The 25,757-nt window shown below is 29.5% G+C and overlaps 2 protein-coding genes across 2 annotated transcripts in view; one reads left to right on the forward strand and one right to left on the reverse strand.

Moving 5' to 3' along the window:
- Window positions 1-12,497, reverse strand: part of LOC136083678 (TNF receptor-associated factor 6-A-like) — a 98,067-nt gene extending 85,570 nt beyond the window's left edge. The window contains exons 1-3 of the mRNA XM_065803238.1: window positions 12,284-12,497; window positions 11,111-11,165; window positions 10,894-10,998 (exon numbers count right to left, since the gene is read on the reverse strand). Coding sequence (XP_065659310.1) covers window positions 10,894-10,998; window positions 11,111-11,165; window positions 12,284-12,450 — 327 coding nt within the window. The 5' untranslated portion in view covers window positions 12,451-12,497. The remainder of the gene's footprint in view (window positions 1-10,893; window positions 10,999-11,110; window positions 11,166-12,283) is intronic.
- A 10,724-nt stretch (window positions 12,498-23,221) lies between these two features.
- LOC136083120 (uncharacterized) lies at window positions 23,222-23,935 on the forward strand. Its single transcript, XM_065802529.1, has one exon. It carries the CDS (start codon window positions 23,222-23,224, stop codon window positions 23,933-23,935), a length of 714 nt encoding a protein of 237 aa, XP_065658601.1.
- Window positions 23,936-25,757: the final 1,822 nt, after the last annotated feature.

The following is a 25,757-nucleotide window of genomic DNA, read 5'->3' on the forward strand; positions in this document are numbered from 1 at the left end:
GAAATCTAAATGAATTGGCTTCTTAGCTTCGGTGCAATATGAGCATTATATCAGTAGAGGTCAGGAGAGAGGAACTTAAAGAAACCTAAAAAGCAGAGGTTCCTTAATAGCAAGCAATACTGGCGCTACATTGCTCTGGTATAGTTCAGATGGGCTAATATTGGCCAAGATTCGCATACTTACTTGGTGTAGTTAAAGCAATTTACAAATTATTTGAATTTTTTTATTTGGAATTAGCATGATTCTTTTCAGTGTATTATGTCCAAACAAGAGCTATAGATGTTATAATTTTTTTTGCGTCAGGTTTTCTTAATATTCAAAGAAACTTTTCTTTTTTTATATAATTTTCAAAACATATTTACTACCCCTTATAGTGAATCTAAAAAACAAATTTTTGGAGTCTAGATAACTTTTGCTCATCGGCGTTAACATGAACTTAGTAAAAATCTTTTGAAAAAGTGCCTTAAGCCATTATAGATCCTAGTTCTAATCAGTTCTGACGTATATTTACTATATATAGTTGTCAAAATACAATATTTGATCGTATTGTTAAACTATTATGTTCATTTTACCGAAAAAACGGATTTATTTAAAATCTTATTCAAATTTGGACAAGCGATTGTGATTTTAAGATGATTTTATATTTATATATTATGATACTGCAAAATTTATCATTTTGACTTTTTTTGTCTTTTCATAATTGGCAGACCTAATCTTTTAACGGAAATATGTCGAAGTCAACAAAATATCATACAGGCGGTATAATATTTAAAAATTGCCTTAACTACAACGAGTAATTAATATCTTTCACAAAATAATATAACTTAACATTTTTATCGCAGTTTTACAATTTTTTATTGCTGTTTTTTTTAAAACAAAAACGTAGGTTAGTGCTAATATATATTAAAAATGTTTTCTCTATTTTATTTTATCAAAATTCCAATGATAATTTTACCCCTCATGATATAACTTTAACATTTACAGCATAAAACATACTACTGTCTATGCTACCTAATATAAGAGTAACATTGACAGTTAATCGGGTTTTCGTATGAACAAATGCCAACTGAATCTCATGTTGTAGGTGCACTATTGTATATCAATAAAAAATTTGCAAATAAAACAAAAATTGATTTGATTACATATAAAGCAAACGAACTAGAATCCATTTTTGTTGAAATAGTAAACACAAAAAAATCTAATAACATCATTGGCTGTGTATACAGGCATCCAACCATGTCGTTGGATGACTTGAATGCATTCTATATCAATCCTTAACTAATAAATCTGTCTAAAGAAATCAAAACTATATTTATCCTTGGAGACTTTAACTTTAATACTTTATATAAATTTTATTGAAAAAATCAGTCCTGATTTTAAATACAGATTGACCTATGGAGTTGCATCTATTTCTAACCGATTGCTTTTACTCTTCCATAATATCATATTTTAACAAGAATATCACACCATGGAAACCCGTCTAAGTTATGCACTTGTGAGGAACCATTAAACTTTTATTATAATCAATTATATTACATTTGTTTTTTTTATTTATTTTAAATGAACTTTCTTGAATTGGATGGAGATGATTACAAATAACAACGGCTTATTAACTAACAATCGTAATACATCTGTTGGCTAAAAGAGTATGTTTGTTATACTCAATGAATATCCATTATGTCCGCTATCTGATAGTGAGAGTTTAATGCAGTAGTTTATATATATATACATATTTTTTGCGTCTGTATTTATATAGCCTTGGTATTATTTTGTTATATTTTGGTTTTGGAGCACTTTTTATTTTTTTTTCATTTGTATCTGTTTCATATAACTTCAAATAAATTTAATGATTTAAATTTTTTTTTTTTTCTTTCTCAAAGCGTTCTATGATTATAATCGTCTCCTACCCTAGTAGCAAGATATATTGGTGCAGTAATCGTGCAATATTGAGTATCTTGTCCAATATCGGACAAGATATACAATTTTGCGCCATTAATGGTAAAAATATTTATTTGATTTTTAACTGAAGTAATTACTCTTAAAAATCTTTTTATAGAATTCCTTAGATTTTAAACCTTATTAAATCAGTAATTTAAAATCTTAGTTGCGTAACCTTTTGTTTTACTTGGTCAAGTATTTTTTTTTTTACTTGGTCTTTTGTTTTACTTGGTCAAGTAAGCCTTTTTAAGTTTTTATAAACCCACAAGTAAAAATGTATATGAAATTTCGACAAATGTTGTCATTGCAATAAGTTATATTTATCTGCTAAGTATTTCTAATAAATTTATGGGCCGAATCTTAACGGCCGAATCTTAACTTTCTTAACGATGCTCCTGTAGTCTGTAGCCTGTAGTCGTATAAGCCTGCTTGTTTATATGTATATAAATACATGTATAGATATCTAATATGCAATTACTGTATCCATTCTAAAATGACTTGCTGTAAACTTAATGCTTTTATCAGATGATTATGAAAATATATATATGTTGGTGTTATATTGTAGTTTATATATAGCCAATATTGTAAATCAATATTGGCTATATATATCAAAATGTGGACATTTTATATTGGTGCAATATTGTTTACAATATTTAGCCAATATTGACATCAATATTGTACCAAGATTGCGCCAATGTTGCTTGCTGCTAGGGCACGCTATAACCTGTTTAACTCAAAAGAAAAATGCAACCTGGTACTATATTATCAATTAAACAAAAAAACTGTTATAAATTTTAATTCTTAAAAATTTTTCAAGATGATATTGTTTTTTATTAATTTTTAATAATAAAATTTAATAACCGAAAATACTCATTATTGCCTTAAATAATTTACAATATTGGCAACTATATTACGCGAATATTGCCCAGTATTATATCCCCAATATTGGCGCGATAATATTACGCCATATTTACAATAATGGCGTAATATTGTAAACATTATGGCGCCAATATTGCAATGTGAATATTTTGCCAATATTGGTCAATATTGGCGGTACAATATTGTATTGCCAGTATTGGCCAATATTGGCAAAATATTTACATTGCAATATTGGCGCCATAATGTTTACAATATTGCGCCATTATTGTAAATAGTACCGCGCCAATATTGCGCCAATATTGTTAACTACTTGGGTAAAGTTAGTGTATATATTAGTTTTAGTTATTTTAGATTCTGAATAGCTAAAGAAAAATACAAAATATAGTGTGTTAGGTAATATCGAGTAAAATATTTTTGCTTTACAGCTGCTGTACAACAGAAGTTTAATAAATGTACAGATAAAGAAATCAGAGATCGAAAGAGCTGTTTTCTTGCTCAAGCTGCAGACAGGAATGGAGTTTATAAAAATCGTATCTCAAAGGTGCCAACGATTGATCCAGATAGACAATGTATTGACAATTAACATATTGACACTGATTTTAATAATTGATTCTTGTTTTGTCTAATAAATTATATATATTTAAAAGTTTGTTTTTATCGCTTGTCAGTAATTAGAAGAACATTGTGAAGTAAAAATAATAAAAAACAATGTTAACGTAATAATGCACCAATTGATGCATTAAGGTGGTACACCAGGAAAAAATAGTCAAAAATAAATTTTTTTGATTTTTTTTAATATTACGAAAGATTCATCTATTAAGTTGACTTTTTTGAAGAAATTTACACTTACTTGTGCTAATATATAGCTTAATTTTTCTCTAGTTGATCCCCATTATCATATAAAGTTCCCTAGCAATTTCATAGCAACAAGTTTTTTACTTGTTTTGGAAGTGATTATGGACTTGTTTTCTTATTAATAAATGTCAGATGACAGCATAAAGTCATCAAGCAAAAGCACTTCGATAGAAGTCACAAACCATATTTATTATACAGAAGAAGCTAAAACAAATATTTTGGTTGTTAAAATAAACAGTTATTTTACTTACTTATTTCGTTGCTTTGTTTGTTGTATAAATGTCAAGTAAAAAAAATTTATTTAGAAAAATAAAAAGAAAACGGAATGGATTCCATCAAAATAAAAATTATTTTACTGTTCAGCCTTTAACTTCTCTATCTTCATCAGTTGCTCCATCTAGCTCCAGTGCCAAGAAACTAGTTATTGCCAATAGTGATGTATGTAGTCATGATGAACAAATTAATAATTATTTCATTTTATAGAATGTTTTTATATTAAAGAATTTGATTTCAAAAACTGCCAGTGTTGTCATTCTTCTCTATTTATTGAGGATAAAGTAAGTAACAGAATGGGTTTTTCTCAATTTACTTAACATGCACTGCTCAGCTTTTGACTTGTCAAAATTTACTCACACTTCACCAAGAATTTCATCTAAAACCAAAACAGAGAAAAGTCAGAAAAAAACTTTTGAAGTAAATATGCGTGCAGTTAATGGCTTTCGAAAAATTGGTTGTGGATTTAGTTCTATGAAATCTTTTTCTATGTGCATGAACTTAAATGCTTGACTTTAAATGGGTTTCAAATAGTTAACCAAGATGTTATGACAGCTTACAAAGAAGCTGCAAATGAAAGTATGAAACAAGCTGCTAGTGAGTTTCAAAATGGTAAAGTTACTACTGAACCATCAAAAATACGTGTCTCAATTGATGGTTCATGGCAAAAACGTGGGCATGCATCAATGAATGGAGTTGGTACTGCTTTATCAGGTGGTTAGTGGATTGACGTGGAGGTCCTTTCAAAATACTGTAAAGGGTGTGAAATGTAGGAAAAGAGAAAACATTCACCAAAGTTTAATTCCTGGAATGTAGGACATGATTGTTCCATTAACCATCATAAATCTTCTGGAGCAATGGAATCTATTGGTGCGGTAAATATTTTTGAACAATCTGTACAAAAAAATAATTTAATTTATACAGAATATCTTGGTAATGAAGATACATCATCTTTTAACGATGTTTTATTTGCTGATCCTTATCATGAATATAAAGTGATACCAAAAAAACTGGAATGTGTTGGTCACGTCCAAAAAAGATTGAGCACGCAATTACGTAATTTGGTAAAGAAATACAAAGGGACAAAAACCCCTATTTCGGGTAAAGGAAAGTTCACAGAGAAACTTATAAATTCCATGCAATATTTTTATCGAATGGCAATTTGAGCCAATAAAGGGAATTTGTACCAAATGAAAAAAGCTGTTTATGCAATGCTCTTTCACTATACTAGCTTTCCTGATAACGATTATCGACACCAATTTTTCCCCAGAAATACAACTACAACATCGTGTAAGTACTGGAATACTAGCAAAAAAAATATTTATACATCTCTGTCAATTCCTCCATGGATCAGGACTTTGATTCTTCCTATTATTCAAGACCTACAAGCTGATTAATTACTCAAGAAGTGCCTGCATGGTGAAACTCAGAACGGAAATGAAGCATTAAACTCTGTGATATGGTCTCGAGTACCTAAAAAAAGTTTTGTAGGGAAAAATTTTCTTGAAATGGGTCTTCATTCAGCAGTGATCCATGATAATGATGGAGCAAATGGTATTTTAAATGTACTAAAGTATTATGGCTTGATCGGTTCAATAACTTGTAAAAAATCAGTTTTAGCAAATATTGCTCGTGTTAAACGCATGAATTTAAAATCAAATACTGAAAAGAAAAAAAGGAGGAAATGTTTAAGATCAAAAAAATTAGTATTCCATGATGCTGAACAGAGTAAGGAAAAAGAATTTTATGTAGCTGGTGGTTTTTAGCAGTTTTAATACTTCAAAATCATCTGCACTTTTTGTTTCTTACTTTTTTTGCATTTTAGTTTTTTTAACGTTTTGTTAAATTCAAAACATATTAACTTGAGTAAAATTTAGTTTAATGAACTGAAATTTTCAGGAAATGTTTACTATTGTTTCAGGAAATATTTTCTATTGATGCTCCCGTTAACCCATGGGTTTTTCTTATATTTATTTAAATAAAAAGTTATTGCTATAAATCTATGGAAGGAATTTAAAAATTTTAACTTTTTTATTAAATTTGAGATAAAAAGAGTAACTTTGAAAAATTTTCAAAACGCATGCGTCAATCTCTATATAATAAGTTGTTTTATCATTATTATTGTTTTAATTTTTAATCCATTAACTTTTGACTAGATCAAGATATCTTATTTTAAAATACAGCCTTTTTTGTTCTTTTTTCCGCCATTATGGATTTGTTAAAACAAATTTTCAGCAAACAAAAAATTTTTAAATATTATTTCACAGTTTCCGTTTTTTTCCTGGTGTACCACCTTAATAATCAAGAATATTTTCGCGAATGTTTCTACTACTAACAGCAACATATGTTGCCAAAATTGTTTTCAATAATGTGCCAATATTGATGCAGATATTGAGCCAATATAGCGCCAATATTGCTTACTACTAGGGTAGTGTGCTTAATAAAACACAATTTATTCACATTAAAAAAAAACTTTTTTTTTCTTTGTTAATTTTTTTTTTCTTATTTAATTTTTGTTAAAGCAAGTAATTTATAATAAAAACTTCTGACAACAGGTAAAAAAATGATGATAAAGAACAGGAAACAAGTCACTCTGAATCTAAGTTGGATCGACATCAAAATCACATTGTTTAAGAGGTTACAATTTAAAAACCTAGATGATGATTTTTTAAAACCCCTATAATTTAATAATGAAGGCCTGAGAGAATATTAGTTAAATTGAATAAGACTAGTGAAAATAATTTACAAGTCAAAAAAAAAAGTGTAAACAAATCAAACTTATTTTAGGTCTAAGTTCTCAGAAAAAATTAATTTATCATTGAGTGAGAAAAAAATAAATAATTCTACTTCAATACCCACCAAGCGGTTCAATATTGTGTCATATCACACCTGTCTGTACTTACTAGGCGTAATTCAAAGCCTATCTTTAAAGAAAGTTGATCAGGCCCAACATGTTTACATCCTATTGAAGTATTATGGTTATAAAGATTAGGTAATTGGCATTCGTACTGATATCAAAAGCAGTAATACTGACAAAGACACTGGTGCTGTACACAGTTTGTCAGATATTTTAAACTTTTAAATTAAGTATAAATTTATGATATAAAAATGATTTTAAATCATAAATTAAGTATTAATTTATGATATAAAAATGATTTTAAATCATAAATTAATACTTAGTTTATGATTTAAAATCAGTCATAGGATGGATGGTAAAATTGCAATTTATTGAGTGGTCGGAACGGCTGTTTATACCGGCAGTTAAAGGGATTGGTAGATAAAACATTCTTGTATTGCATTCACAACACTTATGTGTCATTAAAATTTATTAAAAATTTTTAAGAAAACAACGTCCGAATGGTCTGCCTACCTGTCATTTTATCTCATATTTTACAGCCATTGAATATTGGAATATATTATGACGTTAATCGTACTTGTAAAACCGTATTAAAAATGTATTACGAATCATCAAACGCAATAATATTAATAAAGCTAATTTTCCAAGTTTAATCAAAGTTTTTATGCAAAAGTGACAAGTGCTTTACCAGACGAAATTAACCCTGTTTTTTTGCGTTCAAAAATACAAGGTTATTTCCTTTTAATAAATCTAATATCGACCTATCCGAATTTAAAATCACAAAATATTTAAGATTTACCACTAGAGCTGAACTGCACAGCCGTCATCAATTTCTTCGACACCAATGTCAAATTTTTTTAGTTAAATATTATAACAAAACACGCATTCCAATTAAAATTGGGTTAGAATTTTCAATGAAAATATTTCTGCAACAAATTAATGCCTCGGGTCAACATATCAACAAACCAATAAGAAATTATAAGTAAGAAATAAAAGAGAAATTTTAACTGAAGCCAAAACAATGTAGAAAGTTTGAGCGATTAATGAAAAACAAAATAAAAAAAGGCTACAGACGTATCAAAGACTACGCAGATGGCAGAAGCAAACCAAGCCAACAGCAAAAAGCACTTTAATATAAAAAGTGCAAAATGCATCTCCTTGATTTAATGGTTTATTGTGAAAACATTTCATGTTGATCAACAAGGGACTAAGTTTTTCTGCATTAGTGTAGACTTGGTTCCAATATTGATTAAAAGATATATACTTTTTTCTTTTTACTAGTTTTTTAAATAAATTGGTTTCTCCTCTTTTTTTTATTGTTTTCTCATTGGTTTCTATTTTCATTTTTAACGCTATTATTAGAAAAGTTTAAAAATATTTAATTAACAAACTTCTAAAAAGTGATCTTGAGTCTAACATCTTACTTTGTGATCAACTATACAAGTTTTGATCCTCTCATTTTACAGTAAACTTGTTAACCGTTTTACAGTTAACTTGATAACAGAAAAGTTGCAGAGGCGTAGAAAGAATTTTTTGGTGTTTGAGATAACTTCCAGACATGGAGCAAACTCCAAACATTTATATGTTTATACTTATGTCAAATAATGAGAGTTTGCAAAAGATTGCGGTGATTGGAGGCTGGGAACAAAAAAGCCCCAAAATCTTCGCCTCCCCTGCCCCAAGCGTGAGAGCAACAAGTAGATAAAGTATTTTTTGTACTATTCTTAACTAGACTTATATTCATCGATAAATTTTAGATTTCATTTTAAAATATTTTAGCGTTCAAAAATTATGACCATATAAAGTTTAAACCTTCCTCAATTTGAGGGAGTTGCAAATTTTATATAGTAATAATTTTTAAAGGCTAATAGATAATACTATGAACTATGACTTAAAATTTATCGATGAATATAAGTCTAGTTAAGAATAGTACAAAAAATACTTCATCTACTTGTTGCTCTCACGTTTGGGGCAGGGTAGGTAAAAATTTTGGGGCTTTTTTGTTCCCAGCCTCTAATCATTGCAATTTTTTGCAAACCCTTATTACTTGACATAAGTATAAACATATAAATGTTTGGAGTTTGCTCCATGTCTGGAAGTTCCCTATCTCGAACACCAAAAAATTCTTTCTACGCCTCTTAAAGGTTGTGTCGCGCATTAGATAAAATTAAACTACTTTTAATCGTTTTTCTTTCAACTGATTCTGTTCTCGACATCTAGATATATCTTAGTTATTCTTGTATAGAATAATGTTGCCACATTTAACCTATTTCGTTTATTTATGTTGTTTTCTTGACAGCCAAAGTCTAAAGACGCATTATAAATATTGTTGAACCTACTCAAACTGCTAAAACCTGCTCAAACTGCTAAGCATGAGTCTCTGATTAATTGTTAAAAGACTAAATCTCTTTTTTTTCTTTTTTTAAAAAAGTGCTGTTTGCTAATCTTGCAAGCTATTATTACTTGTTTAATCAATCAAAACACAATCTTGCGTAACTTGTCATTTAAATATATTAGACTCATTTACTGTAAGTGTTCCTTTACGCTTCAAAAACTTCTATTCATTTAGTTTTTTTTCTTGAACATCCGTGCTTTAAAAATATATTTCATCTTCATCTTTGCTTTATAGCTTCCATTTTTTATGTCTTCTGTCAATCACTTTCTTGCTATTTTTCTGCCTTTTTATTATCTGTTAACTCCCAACATAATTTTAAAAATATAAGTTTAAACCCAACAAGGTTGCTAGCAACCTTGTTGGGTTTGAACTATCATTTTTAAATAAAAATATTTTTATTAAGATAAATAAATATTAACAATCTTTTGTCCAACATATATGCTTTGCAGATATAGCATATATAATGAAGTACTAACTACCGCATAGCATATGTAATGAAGTACTAATAGCCCTACGGGCATTTGTTTTTAAAAGTTACGTTCTAAGTGTCTTTTAAACGTTTTTTAAACGTCTTTTAAACGTTCTTTAAGGTAGTGTGTGTAGAAAAACGTTTAAAAGACATTTAAAATGCATTTAGAATGTAACTTTTAAAAACAAATGCCCGCTGGGATGTCAGTCGGGTAGCCCAGGATGACCGGTAACTCCGGACACTTAATGAACACCTTAAAATAAAGAAGCTATGTGATTTTAAATACTATAAAATATTATTTTTGTGAAAATTCGGCATACGCAAAGTATCTATTAATATATGCCAAAGCGATTGGCTGGAAGTGAAAGATTGTTTCTTACCACCAAAAGAGCAACGTATTATCATATGTGATTCCTATATTAATATATCTTTAATGTAAACTTAAAACTTTTTATTGATTAAAAATAAATTTTTATTAAAAAAAATTCTTTAAATATTTTAATTCACTGGTTTTAAAACTAGTATTTGTTAATGAGGTATGACTGGGTTGTATCGCACACATGTTTGGAGGGTGGTCAACTTAACCCATTTAAATATTTAAAATCAGCAACTTTTTTATACATTACTGTCGGAAAAATTGTGGACACCCTTGAATTTTGTAAAAATGGTTACTGATCTAAGGATTTCATTAATCAATGCACACAATATTGAACGCAATATACAGTAATAATACAATTAAGTAAACGTGATTGTTTTGGTTGAGTTTATTTTGGCACGAAGTAATGAGAAACATAATTTTTCGTAGTATCCACAATTTTTCCGACAGTAGTGTATCAGTAATAATATATTTAATATAATACACTTGACTTTTTCAAGCTCGATATTGAAATTTTCAAGTTTAGTTCACGCAATTGCTCAAGCTTTTTTTAAAACCTGACAAAGCAGACTTCAAAGTAGTGTCATACTTTACTCAAGTTTGCTTCTTGCATTACACCCCAGCCCTTTAAATTTATTAATGCATCGATGTACTTTTCTTAGTGACTCAAATAGCATACTTTGTTGAATCAGAAAATCACGGTCTTCGCTAGTTTATTAATTAAACTATTAATTTATGTTTTATAACTTACTTTCAAAATAGTAAAAAATAATGAAAAATTTTGCTGAAAAGTTTATATGCTTGAAAAAACCTAGGGTTAAGTATTTTACATCAAAATTAGAAAAACATACATTAATTGTTTTTAGTTCTCCGGTCCATTGACAACTTTTTAAAAAGTTATCACATTTAACTTTTAATTGCAGAATAGCTTTTTCAGTAAATTTATCAGGAAAGATCTATAAAAAAAATTTTTTTATCAATTTTTCTTAAGAAGCATTTTTTCATTAAAAAAAATATATAGTTTTTATTTAAATAGACTTAATTATTATATTTTAAAAATAAAGTTACCTTCTCAGAATTCAAAATGATTTTGTCTAATGGGCAAATAAAAACTCCATTGTTTCTAAAAAAGAATAAGTTTTGTATTTTATAATTACTTTTGTTATATAAATAATAATGTCATATAAATAATATAGCTACTCATTAACTCGGTATCAAGTATTACGTCAACGACGTAAAAGGTGTGTTAAATGCATTGTAACAAATTGCCTTACTCTCACTCTCTCTCTTTCTTTTTCTCTCTCTCTCCCTCTCTCTCTTTTATATATGTATATATATTAGGGGTGCACCGATGTATCGGCATCGACATCGGCCTGCCGATGCATCGACCATTTAGCCGATGCATCGGCATCGGCCTTCGGCCTTCTAACCATCGGCCGATGCCGATTGTTTTAAAAATTTTCGAAGTTTTATTTTTGATTCTGTGTTTCTATATTATATCCAAACATAGAATTACGCCATAAACATAAATACAATGTATAAGTCTAACTTATTAATAATAAGTTATTATATAGGCATATATGCAACCACTAAACTAAAAATTTTTGAGTGCTTTTAACAGGGTTCTCTACTTTTTTAGAGTTTTCTTATTATTTAGTACATTAATTATATAACTTGTGGATCCAAAACTCTACAAAGAAGTTTAAAATCAAGAAATGCACATTTAAAATGTATTGTTTTATATTTTAACTTCGTAAAAACATTTGCTAAAAACTTGCCAATTATTAGAAGTAACGTCATTAAAATCTTCCATTCATTCTTTATAAAAAACAAAATCGTTCTAATTCGAACAAAATGACGAAAGTAAATATTTATAAAACGAGCTTTTCAATTGAAGTAATTGCTCTAATTGTCAAGAGAACAATAAAAAAATAAATGGAAAATAAACTTCAACAATAACAATTTCAAAATGTTGCTTCCATCGTCACATGAATGGAATGTGGCATTTCCATTCAGGTGTATATTTCCATCATATATCCAGTTTCAGGGCCGATGCCGATGCATCGGCATCGGCCTGTACCTATCGGCATCGGCCAAAAGTAGGCATCGGTGCACCCCTAAATATATATATATATAAATATATATATATATATATATATATATATATATATATATATATATATATATATATATATATATATATGCATATTACATTACGTAATTTTTAACTCATTTCAATACCTTTTTTTAATTTCTTCTGAGCATGAAAAACAAAGTCGATGACCACACAATGTTAGAACAGGCTCACGAAGAGCCATTAAACACACAGGGCATTCATATTCGTCTAAAAGTTTATGTAAAAAATGCGCATTGTATCCACCACACTTTTCCGGATCCAAGCTTCCCATTTAAACTTTCTTTGCTTTTAAAAAACATAAAAATGCTGTTTGTAAAAATAATTTTATTTTCAATTTAACTTTTTATTTTTTTTTTTTAAATAAAAATATTTTTTTTTAAGCCTTATTTTTATGAAAGTAAAATTAAAACTATTTTATAAATATAAAAATTTAAGTTTGACATTGCATTCTGACACTTTATTGAAAGTATTTTATAAAGTGTCAAAAAAGTTGTTCCATTATTTGTCATTGCCAAGGCGATCTATACTGAAGGCCTAGTCATCGTGCAACCGTAAGCCTATTTTAATATTCTAAAAATTGCGAAGGTGAAAAGCTCACATTGAAAAACTTGCTAGAGAATGTTTAACTTTTTCAACTGAATCTTGTTTTCAACTGAATCTTGTTTATTCTTTTATATTTCCAAAAACTTTGTTTTATTAATGTTTTTTAAATTATAAATTTTTGTAAATAGTTTTAAAACACTGTATTTTTACTTACTTGTAAACCACGGCTGTTTCACTCAATATAAAAGCGAGCTTGACGTCACAAGAATTTTTGTGTTTTAAAAAAAAAAAAGTATTTCCGCGTAAAAAGTATAAAAATTCACAAACTTTAAAATAATAGTATTTTTTTTCTATAAATTCTTTCATCTTCAAATTAAAAAAATATAAAAGAACTATCCTTCCTTGTTAAATAAATATTTCCATTAAACGGACTAAAATAAGATATTGTTAAAATATTGCTAAAGATTAGGGATCACTTTTCTGTTTTTTACGATTTTTACGGAAAACCTGTCTTGGGCTAACTAAGACATTCTGACATAGCTACATGTTTGATAGTTGAAATTTGGAGCACTTATCAATAAATGTCTATTCTGTCTGATTTTTAGTGCATATTGCTCATTTTTGTAAGAAAAGTTAGTTTTTAATGCATTTCTGTTTTTAATTTTATCACTTTTCAATGTAAATCAAATTGTTTTTGTAATATGCACCAAATTATTGAAAATTCAATTCTTTATAAAAATGAAAATCAAAAAATTATTTTATGCACCTCCTGCTATGATAAAAAAAATGGTATCAAACCTGGCTCATTTAGCAACAAATTTTTATTGTTTTATGCGTAAATTTTTGTTTACATTTTTTTAAACAATCACGTGACCTTAATACCTTACGACCCAAACAAGAATATCATGAATATTATGAAAACAACTTTTTTAGCGAGACAAATTTTGAACCATAAAATAAACAAAGTTAGGCGGTTTTTTTCTCTTGAGGGTAATCAGCTAACATCAGATAAGTTTAATCCTATTATATCTTGTTCATCTATTTGTCAATAAATATTATTTTATTTGCATTGTATTATATTTTTATTACAAGATTTATTTAGCATTATGTATTCTGTTGAAAGGAAATTATTAAAACTATACATCGAATGGGAAGATTGTCGGGAAGTAGAGTGTAACTTTGTATTAGTTAGGCGATTAGTTAGCATTGATAAAATGACGTAACCACGTAATTTTAATTTCAGTCTTTGATTTAAAAGCATTATTTAGTTTTATGAGCTTTATTATGCCACTTGATTTTGATTTGCCCAGTTTTGAGGATTTTAATAAAATGTGCCAAAATTTAAAACGCTTAAAAAAACATTTTATAAAAAATTTTAACGCTTCAAAAAACGAAGCATTTTTTAAAATGCAACTGTCACAAGCTCCACAAACAAAAAAAAGAAAATCTGCAGATGCAGATTGTTTTTCAATTTTAAATAGGAATAAGGAACTAAATAATCTAGTTGACCAATTAACTTATAAAGAAGAAACTAATGTGGATTAAATAAATAAATTAAAAATGCAGGTAACTAAGTTGGAAACTGAAATTACGGACTTGAATTCTAAAAACAAGACTTTAAACACACATTGTAACTCAATAAGTTCTCAATTAGAGGCTATGGGTATTAGGCTAAAACAGGAGGAGCAGTTCCAACTTATTTCACAAAAAAAATCAAAACAGCACAACGTAAATTTGCATTCGCTCGTGCAAAAAATGTAAGATTGCTAAAAAAATTAAATTTGAAAAAAATTATGCAAAAATTAGTAATATAAACCAGAATGGTTGCCAAATTTGCAAACATTTTTTAAGCGGTGATAAGGATTTAGTTGTTGTTGATTCTTATTTAGACAATGACAACATTGGTTCTCCTGAACTGTTATGTGGATTTACATTAAGTAATCCACAAAATATATCAGTACAAAGGCCAATAGTTGGGAAAAAATATACTTACGTTAAGTTAGGACATGGTAAACCTTATTCTAAGTTAGGTAGGCATGCTGCAGCTAGACTGCTTTTATATTCCTTAATTTTATATTATTAGCTTGTTCAGATTTAGAATGTGATTTGTGTATGTTGTTTTGTGATTTTATGTCTTGTGAAAAGTCAGTATTTTGTTGTGTTGCAAATAAGTTAGGTTTAGTTACTCAGTTAAGTGTTTCTGATGCAATAGAGTTGCAGAGCCAATTAAGGATGCCCACGGCTGAATTCCGTAGACTAAGACGTATTCTGTGTAATCTTGGTGCTAGTATTCTCCCCTCTGAGCCTAAGATAAGAGAAGAACAAGAAATACGGACAATGCATGTCAGTAAAGAACATGTTACTGTATAGTCCATGTTGCTTTATCCATCTGAGAATGAAGCACCTTGTTTAGTATCGCTACTGATGGTTAAGATTTTGACAATTTATATTAATGAGGTTTTTAACAGTCTTTACGTTTGTGACCACCTTAACTCGGATGTTGGTTTTGGCAAAGAGGTATGGCTCCTTTTTGCTGGGGATAAGGGTGGAAAGTATATGAAATTCCATTTTGAAGTTGTCAATTCTAAATCATCAGGGTCAGTATATGATGTTCATTTGTTTTGTATGTATCAGGGTTCCGACTGTCGTGAGAATATTGCCTTAATTCTTGGGCATTATGCCAACGACATAAAAAGATTTCAGTTGTCAGATTTTAAGCTAAAAGGCAAAATAGTTAAGAAATTCTTAGGTGGAGATTTTCATTTCATCGATGATGTTCTGGGACACCAGGGTTCAGCTGCTAGCTTTCTTAGTTCTACAGACCTTGTCGAGTTGAATTCTCTTAGAAACATTCTTCTATGCCTCACACACCTGCTAATTGTAAAATCCTAAGGAGAACAATACAATCTCTCGAAGGTGCTCACAATGAGAACTTGCGTGAAGATAGACAAGGTGGAAACCTAAGGACTCTGGGTAAGTTTCATAATTCAATTATTGCTCCTGTGATTTTCCCCATAACAACTTTAGATAATGTAGTGCCACCTGTTTTGCATATTATATTAGGATTAGTGTTAAAACTGTTTAAGTTATTGTTGAAGGAGTGTAGGACTTTAGATTGTCAAGCTGATTCGTCTTTATCTCATAAGGAAGATGTGAAGACGAGTGAATTGTGGGCCGTTTGTGGGAGTTTAAACTCCTTAGAGTGTTAGGAGTTATATATAATATATAAATATATATATATATATAAATATATATATATATATATATATATATATATATATATATATATATATATATATATATATATATATATATATATATATATATATATATTAGTAGAAAATCACTTAACAAAATTTTTTTTTCATTTTACACTGTGTTTCATCAACAAAGATTCATCAGAAAAAAGTGATTTTCTACTAATATATAATTGCTCTGTTCTTTTAATAACATTGAGCACTCTATTGTGTAGAATACATTTTAAAGTTGTTATATATATATATATATATATATATATATATATATATATATATATATATATATATATATATATATATATATATATATATATATATATATGTATATATATTTATATATATATATATATATATATATATATATATATATATTTATATATATATATATATTCATATATATATGTATATATATATATATATTTATATATATATATATATTTATATACATATATATATATTTACATATATATATATATATTTACATATATATATATATATATATATATATATATATATATATATATATATATATATATATATATATATATATATATATATATATGTACACATTTATTATGTCTGATATATTTATATTTGACAAAAAAGTGTTTGAAAATCTTATGTTATGGTTTGCATATTTTTATATTCTTTTAAATAATTATACTTTATAGATGCCAAAAAAGTGTTGTGTATATGGCTGCAAAACTAATTACCAAAGTACTAAAAATAATAGAAGCTTTGAAAAAATACCAGTTTATCGTTTTCCTAAAGATAAAGAACAAAGAAATATTTGAATAAAAAGTATTCCAAATTCTAATCTTTTAGTTTCAGATGAAACTGTTATTTGCAAATTACATTAGCCAATAGTTTTTGAAAAAGTTACTGTTCAAGGAAAACAAAGACCGAAGATGCCACCATCTGTATGATCACGAATACCCTTAAGTCCTACTCCATTACCACGTCATCGCACAACATGGAAATCTTTAAGCATTGTTAGAAATGTTAGAACTGATGAACTTAGCACTTTTTTATTCGCTGATACAGCAACATTTATTGATTTTAAAAATGTTTTATTAAATATTCTCAGGGATATTTCAATTTCAGTAATAGCATATATGATTGAAAAAACAATTAATGTTCAATCTATTACGTTTTATGATGGTATTTTTTTATTTCTTGTTAAAATTTTCGAGAATTTAGATTTTAAAATATTTTATTGTGGAATAAAATGTTTTATAAAAAGTTTGTGTAAAAATTGTATAAATATTGTTGATTCTTGGTCAAAGTTTGAGGAAATACTACATTTTTTAAATGTCATGGAAATTGATCATAAGAAAAACATTATTCAGCAACAAATATCAGTTATGTCTGCAAAACTTATTGGAAAAAAAAAATATGAATCAGATACAATTATATGTAGTTTTGATTATTTTTCAACATCTCGTGCTTTATAGAATAAACTAAGAAATGATTTTCAATTGCCATCAGTTAGTACTTTGACACGCATAACATCAAAAGTTTGCAAAATTGATAATGCTAGTTTCATAGACTCAGTTTTCAAAAACATTGAAGAAAAACGAAAAATTTGTATAATTATTCATGATAAAGTATATGTCAAAAAAAGATGCTTTACCATGGTGGAACATTGTTTGGTAAATATTTAGGTGATCTATCATTATTGGCTAAAACTGTGTTGGGAATTATGGTAGTAATTCTCAAAGGTGGCCCTAAATTTCTGTACAAGATGATTCCAGTTTCAAAATTAGGTTCAAATTTTCTGTTTGAACAAATAAACTCCAACATAAAACTTATAAAATCATCATCTGGCGATGTAAAAGTTGTTATCTGTGATTGTAATCGTGTAAACCAAGCATTTTTTAAATTATATCATACTATTCCGGAAAAACCTTGGAAAACGGAAGATGGGATGTATTTACTGTTTGACTTTGTTCATCTTTTGAAAAACATTAGGAATCTATGGCTTACAGAAAACCTGGGGAGCTAGTGTATAGTGATAATGGTACTCAAAGAACAGCTAAATGGGAGCACCTTAAATGCTTATATCAAATTGAGTCAGAAAAGTTAGTCAAATTGTCAGACTTGAATGAAATTGCAATAGCTCCCGAGCCAATTGAAAGGCAAAATGTATCTACTTGCTTTAAAGTTTTTTCGGATAAGACATATCATGCCTTGCTGACCTATTCTCAAATAATTTCAAACTCTAAGGATACTGCAATAGTTATAAATAAAGTAATAACCTGATTGAAAAAGAAACAATGATCCACTAGAAGCACCTATTTGTAAACCTGATGATTGCCGTCTTAATACTCTACTACAGTTTAGTGATATGGCTCTTGAAATGTGTTGTAAAAATGGCAAAAGAGTGTTGCAGTTTTCTAAAGACACTGCAAAATCAATTCGCCATACTTACTATGGTATTGTCGAGCTATGTATATTTTTATTAGCAACAAGTCATGATTATGTTCTTCTAGGTATGTTTACCAGTGACCACTTAGAAAAAGAATTTGGGAAATCGAGACAAGGTTCCGGGGGTGCCTACTTTATAAATGTTCAACATATTATAGAAAAATTGCATATAAATCACACATCACTGTTGTTATCTTTAAATATTGACATAGATTCTTTTGATATTAGTTCAGGTCATGAGTGTGCTTCTTGTCCATATGTTTTACGTGAAGCAGGTAGTGAAATATTTGACAATTTAGAAAAACTAGAGTCATCAATTTCTGATACTACCAAAATATCTTTGATTTATATTGCTGCTTTTGTATGAAGAAATAAATATAATGAAAACATTTTGTTCAATCAAACATTACTTTATTATGAAAAGTTTGGTGAGTACCTCAAGTCGATAGATCGTGGTGGTCTTAAAATTCCACCAGACAATATTTGCCAATTGGTTTTTTTTTGCTTTTTCTTATTCCATTCAATAAAAGATAAAATTTGTCATAAATCCTTAAGTGACATCTTTATATATATAAGTTATATATTTGTCATAAATTTATCATAATTTTGTTTAGAAAAGAATGATTTGTATCTGTTGTTGTTAAAATACATGCAAATATTTTCTTTGTTTTAATTTTTTTTTTAATATAAAATTTTAACTTTTAATTACATTTTAATACAAATATTTCTAAATAAACTAGTTAAACTCATTAACATATTTTGACTCCAAAATATAATTTTATAGCAGAGTTGCCGATAATCCGTAAAAATAATAGGCCCCCAGTCACGGCTCACGGTTGCGCGATGAATAGGCCTTCAGTATAGAGCGCCATGGTCATTGCGTACTGCAAATTTAAAGAAAAAGCAAATAAAAAACAATAATTTTTGAAGTAACCAATGAAAAGTTTTTAAACTGCAAAATTTATTAAAAGCCATAATAATTAATTTTTTTGTTAACCAACAGTTGTTAATGTTATTTTATTTACAATAATATACTTTAAACATACAACAATAAGACGGATGACACTTTTAAATTAGTCAAAATAAAAATGACAGTAAAGCCGCAAACATTTCGATAAGGGGTCGTCCATAAAGTACGTACGCTCATAGGGGGGAGGGGGGGGGGGTCTTCAAAAAGCGTACGAAAGCGTATGGGAGGGGGGGGGGGAAGGGTTCAATTTAAAAGTACGTACTTCGATTTTCTAATTTATCACAATTAACCAGCTAATCAATAGAAAAGTTACATTCTGACTAAAGATTCTAGTTTGCCAACATAAAAAGATGTATGGTATATGAAGTAGAGGGTATAGTTTTCCTCTATGCACACACATGTATGGGCGCCCTCAGAATTTTTTGATGTTCCAGATAGGACACTTTCACACATCGTGCAAACTCATAACTTAAGTTTGTTTATACCTATGCCAAATGAGGAGGCCTTGCAAAATATCGGGATGGCGGAGGCCTGTGAACAAAAAGCCTTAAAACGCTTACCCTCCCGACCCCCAAAATGAGAGGGGTGTAAATTTTGCATGGTTATAACTTTTAGATTTGGAAAAAAATTTGGATGGCCTCCGCCATCCAAATTTTTTGCAAGGCCACCTCATTTGGCATATTAACAAACTTAAGTTTGCACGTTGTGTGAAAGTGTTCTATCATCAAAAATCAAAACATCAAAAAATCCTGAGGGGGCCCATGCACACATGCCCGCCCTTATATACTGGCCCTGAGTAAGACCTGAGGGCCGTGGTTGATGGGACGGAGACACCCAAAAAAAAACGTGTCAATGGCGTCTCAAAGACCGCTAGGTTTTGCTAAAATAAAAAGCTTCTTAAAATAGCAAAAGGGCACAAAATTTGCTGTTGCTCCCTCCCACTGAGTTTTACCCTTTGTTTTCAATATTACTGATCTCACCTTAGACTCGTTTTTTACTTACTAAAGAGGGGTGCCTGAAAAAAACGTCCACCTTAAGTATCGTTTATTTACATTTGATTCGTTAAAAAAACAATAAAAGTTTTCCTAGATTTCACCGCGAATCGAACCTGGATCTCCGTGGATTATTGCCGCCGCATAAACCTTTCGCCCAAATACACACTTTCATTAGTGAATTTTAAATTTATTTAAATTATTATTTGCATTTACACTTAAAGACGTTTATAAAATGCGTAAGCAAAAAGCTTTGGGGTAGTATAAAGTATCTAAGGTACCCTCCGTCTTTTTTTTTTTTAATTAAACTTTTTAATTGGGAAAAAAAAAAAAAAAAGGGATGGGGGGGATATTTGAGGGGGGGGGGGTATTTGAGAAACGTACGTACTTTTAAGGGGGGGTGGGGACATAAAAGTACGCATGGCAACAGGGGGGAGGGGGGGTCAAATTTCAAAATTTTTGGCGTACGTACTTTATGGACGACCCCTAAAGAAGTGTGTTTTGATGTTATATAACTTGATATGGTTTTAGTTAAATACGTAGTTTTATAATAAATTATACTTATAAAAAACTCTCCTGAATTGCATCAACGATTGCATTGCTTTTATGATCTTGGCACTTTCTAAATCTTAGCAAAGCACGCCTGTCTATTCTCGGATTTCGGATAACTAAAACAAAGCTGTTTATTTGAAAATAGATTTAAAAACTTATATCTGTCACCGTTTTAAGAAAAGGCTCTTTTCAAACTCGAAATCTCAAGGTGTTTTTTATTTTACTAACTACCATTTTTATGACGGTGGTACACGGCCAAATATCTTCCTAGGCAAATTTTTAGCGTGACTATTAAAACTAACTAACGTTTAGACTAGAATATATTCACGTTTAGTTCAGTCTACGGTATAATATACAGTTAAAAACCAAAGTTTACGGCCTAAAACATTCTCCGGTCTTTAAACATTCTTCTTATTTTTCAAACCATGATAAATAAGTTTAAGTAAAATATTTGTTAAGATTAACAAATATGTTACTTCTTTTATACAGTTAGATTTACATTTGAAATTTATACGTGCATTATTATCTTTTTCTTTTTAGCCTGACAATTTGAAAGTTAATGTATATATGGAATATACGGATAAAAACACATAAAGTTTTTGTTCAATACTGTGTTTACAAGATATATATATATATATATATATATATATATATATATATATATATATATATATATATATATATATATATATATATATATATTAGTAGTAGAAAATCACTTAACAAAAATTTTTTCCATTTAACACTGTGTTTCATCAACAAAGATTCTTAAGAAATCCGATCAACAAAATCAACAAAGATTCATCAGATTTCTGATGAATCTTTGTTGATGAAACACAGTGTTAAATGGAAAAAAATTTTGTTAAGTGATTTTCTACTACTAATATAATTGCTCTGTTCTTTTAAGAACATTGAGCACTCTATTGTGTAGAATACTTTTTAAAGTAGTTTAAATATATATATATATATATATATATATATATATATATATATATATATATATATATATATATATATATATATATATAAAATAAATATTTCACTTCAGGGAGGTAATCCACTGTTATTTAGCGTGGTAGCCCTTTCACAATCAAATAAATAACGTCAATCAATATCAGCGTGGATCATCCGATGCCAATTAAAGCAATAGAAACAAGGAAGCCGGATAATGTTGTAATTCCGCTTTTCAGCAACATAGTTAAATCAAGGAAACTTAATGTTCAAGAAAATAATTGTTTAATGGCAGTTTTGAAATTTCAATCCGAAAAAGATCAAAAGCAAATAACATAATCTTATACGGATTAAAAGAATCAATTAAACCTGATGAAGAACACAGAAAACATGATGATTACGATCTCGTTTGCAATCTTTTAAGTGAACTACAGCTACCACCAAATAACAATGTATTCGTATCGAAATTTTATCGAATAAGAGCAAAACAACACCAGCATCATGCACAAAAAAGGAAAACTTAACAAACATGGATGAAGAAGGTAAAAGTATGGACGACACATCTGCCAGTACCCGAAAACCTGCATCTTTAATTGTCAAAATTGTGAATGGAAATTTAATACAAAATAAAATCTTAAAACGCGCCAAGAACTTACCTAAAAGCGAAGACTTATATATTCAACCTGATTTAATCAGTGCAGAGCGCAGTTTAAGGAAAGAACTACTTACAAAAAAGAAACATTCTAAACAAAGAAATACCGCGAGAGAACAACAAGTTTACTGGTGTTCACTACTTTGGTATCAGAGGTACTGAGGTTAAGAAAATCAAAATTCTCCAATAGCAATTCATCCCCACCCGGTTCTGTACACGCGAATAAATCCTAGAATTAAAACTAACACAACAAAAAACAATTTAACAACGCATTTATCATGTTGCTCCACAGAAATTCTACATCAACATTATTCACATTGTTCAAATGTGAATAATGTTGATGTAGAATGTAAATGGTGCTGGCAAGTTGAGTTTGCCAGACAAAAATTTATTAAAAACCAAAACATTAAAACCCAAACGGGCAAAACCTAAACGAACTTTGCGACCGCAATACAGTCACAATAAAGCTTTGCTTAGAGATCCACCTACTACCGATTTTTCTGATAAACTTTATTACTGGGCCAACAATCCATGCTCACTAAATAAAATGCTTAGCATCTATAGATTGGATAAAAACATTCAGTGGAAACGCTGAGCATATAAATTAGCAGATTCTAGTTAAAAACTACAACGAAGCAGTCATTAAATTTATTCCAACAACAACTTCACCGTTCCATAAAAATCAACCGTTGTGGATTATGCCAATAGTATTTAAAACTATCCGAAAAAAAGAGAAATTCTGGGGTAAAGAAACACATGTGGCACTTCGAGAAAAACATAAACTTGCTTGCAAGTTAGTAAAGAAGACCATAAATAAGACGGTAACAGACCACGAGGAGATGCTCGTCCAAGATTCAAAATCTTACCAAAGAAATGTACATACTTATGTCAGAAGTAAACAAGAAGCCAAAGGTTCTCTCCGTTCAATTGAAGAGGAAAATAAAACTATTACAACAGATATAAACATAATTTTCTCCACTCTCAATAACTATTTTCAGTCTGTCTTTGAAACTGAACCTGATGGTAGTATGCCAACATTTCACAATCGTACTCAAGCAAAATGTAAAATTAATGAATATTGGTTCACAATTGCAGACGTTCAAAATCATCTAAGTTATCTTGAAGCAACTAAATCAATTGGTGTAGAAGGAATTCATCCAATTATTTTACGTAACTGTGCTGCAGCATTTGCAATATCACTCAACTCTATCTTTAGACAATATTTATTTTCTGGCTCTGTACCTGACCTTTGGAAAAAATCTAACATTACTCCCATCTTTAAGAAAGGGAGCAAACCTAAGGTTCACAATTATCAACCAGTCTCCCTCACCTCAATACCGTGCAAAGTAATGGAAAGAATAATTCACAAAAATATTATGGCGCATTGCGTGGAAAACAATCTAAACTTCTAGCATCAACACAGTTTTCTTCGTAAAAAGATGTCTGGCTAACCTCCTCGAAGCTCGCAATATACTTACCGAGGCTATACACCAAGGTTACAGTGCTGATGTTATTTACACCAATTTCGCTAAAGCATTTGATAAAGTCCCGCACAAACGTCTCCTACATAAACTAAAAGCATACGGCATTCACAACAAACTGCTACTTTAGATCGAAATGTGGCTTAAAGATCGTGTTGTCCTAGGAGAACACGTTTCTGAGTGAAAGAACGTCACAAGTGAAGTTCTTCAAGGTTCTGTTTTAGAGCCACTACTTTTCATTTTCATTATAAACAATCTTCCTGATAGTATCGTTCACAAGATATTACTATACGCTGAAGACAGCAAATTTATTGGGATCATAAAGTCAGTATCGGACATCACAACGCTTCAGGCAGACATTGATAACGCAGTTACATTGCTAATGTAGGTTAACATAGATAAATGTAAGGTGATGCATGCAGGTTGTCCAAAAAAACGTTTATCACATGAGTACTCTATGGAAACCGCCAATGGCATGCGCCACACAATTGCAACTACAACTATTGAAAGTGACCTTGGAATTCTCATCTCTAACAACCTGAAAGTCAGAGCGCAAGTTGAAAAAGCAGCATCCACAGCCAATTGCATATTAAGAAGGCTCAAAAATTCTTTCCGCAGTAGAAACTTAACTTTATGGCGCACACTCTATATAACGTATATCCGGCCACATTTAGAATTCGCCATTCAAGTCTGGACCCCGTATCTAGAAACAGACATTAAGTTACTTGAGGATGTTTAAGACCGCGTCACTAAGACAATATTATTTATCAGCCATTTTGATAAAATAATGCATCTGCAGATACTCAAACTTACCACCCTTAAAGAACGTCGTTTACGTGGAGATATAATCCAATAATTCAAGATTTTCAACAACATTGACGAAGTTCATTTTTTGGTCCGACAGCACCAACTAATTGGGCGTGAGGTGAACAACCTGCGCGGCCATGACAAGTAGCTCAACCGTCAGTACATCTCTGCATTCTGTTTCAGTGAAGAGTTTCTAATAACTTGATATTGTGAATCACTGAGATCGCAAACTATCGTTAATGCAAGGGCCTCCTCTGCTTTCATCATTATTGGATTCGTTTTTGTATATTCAATAATTTTTCTGGCTAGAGCTGGATTTTTAACAGAATGTTTAATAACTTTTGAAAAGTCGGTCTTTCCTGGGCTTGATTAAGCTCTCAACGCAGCACCACAGGCAAGTTCTTCGGTACAATGGTTACCAATCAAACGAATAAAATATTTTATATTTTTAGAAAAATGTATTTATTTAAATAAAATTAGCAACCAAAAACGTAGAATATAGATTTTAATATACCTGGATCTCCTTTTAGTTCTCTCCGAACTATCAGTCCACGGTGAAGCTGGTCTTCCTGGTCTTGATGTTTGAGGAGCAGGTCTTGGGTACAGTTCAAACGCCAGCCATTCTTTCTCGCGTTCTTCAAGTCGAGAGAAGGTTCTTCCGTGCTTTTCATATTTGATCTTGAGCTTGGCAAGAAATCTTTTAATCTTCCCTTTTAAATCTTTTTTAACATTCATATTAATCCTCACTTCTTCCTCAACCACAGAGCACAAGTTGGGATTATTAATTCCAACTTCCTTGATTTTATACAAAACATCAATCCTCCTCATGTGTAGTTTTTCGCATAAACACAATAATGTTATGAATAAAATTTTTCTTTTTTTAATTAAACGAGAACTTGTCTCTTACAAATTCTAATCATGATTTATATTAAACTACATACCGCCA

The sequence above is a fragment of the Hydra vulgaris genome, chromosome 08 (assembly GCF_038396675.1).
Source record: "Hydra vulgaris chromosome 08, alternate assembly HydraT2T_AEP".
Classification (NCBI taxonomy): domain Eukaryota; kingdom Metazoa; phylum Cnidaria; class Hydrozoa; order Anthoathecata; family Hydridae; genus Hydra; species Hydra vulgaris.

Bases quoted from the DNA above. Each gene is read 5' to 3' on its own strand.
- LOC136083120 (XM_065802529.1), top strand. From the start codon at position 23,222: ATGCCAATAGTATTTAAAACTATCCGAAAAAAAGAGAAATTCTGGGGT.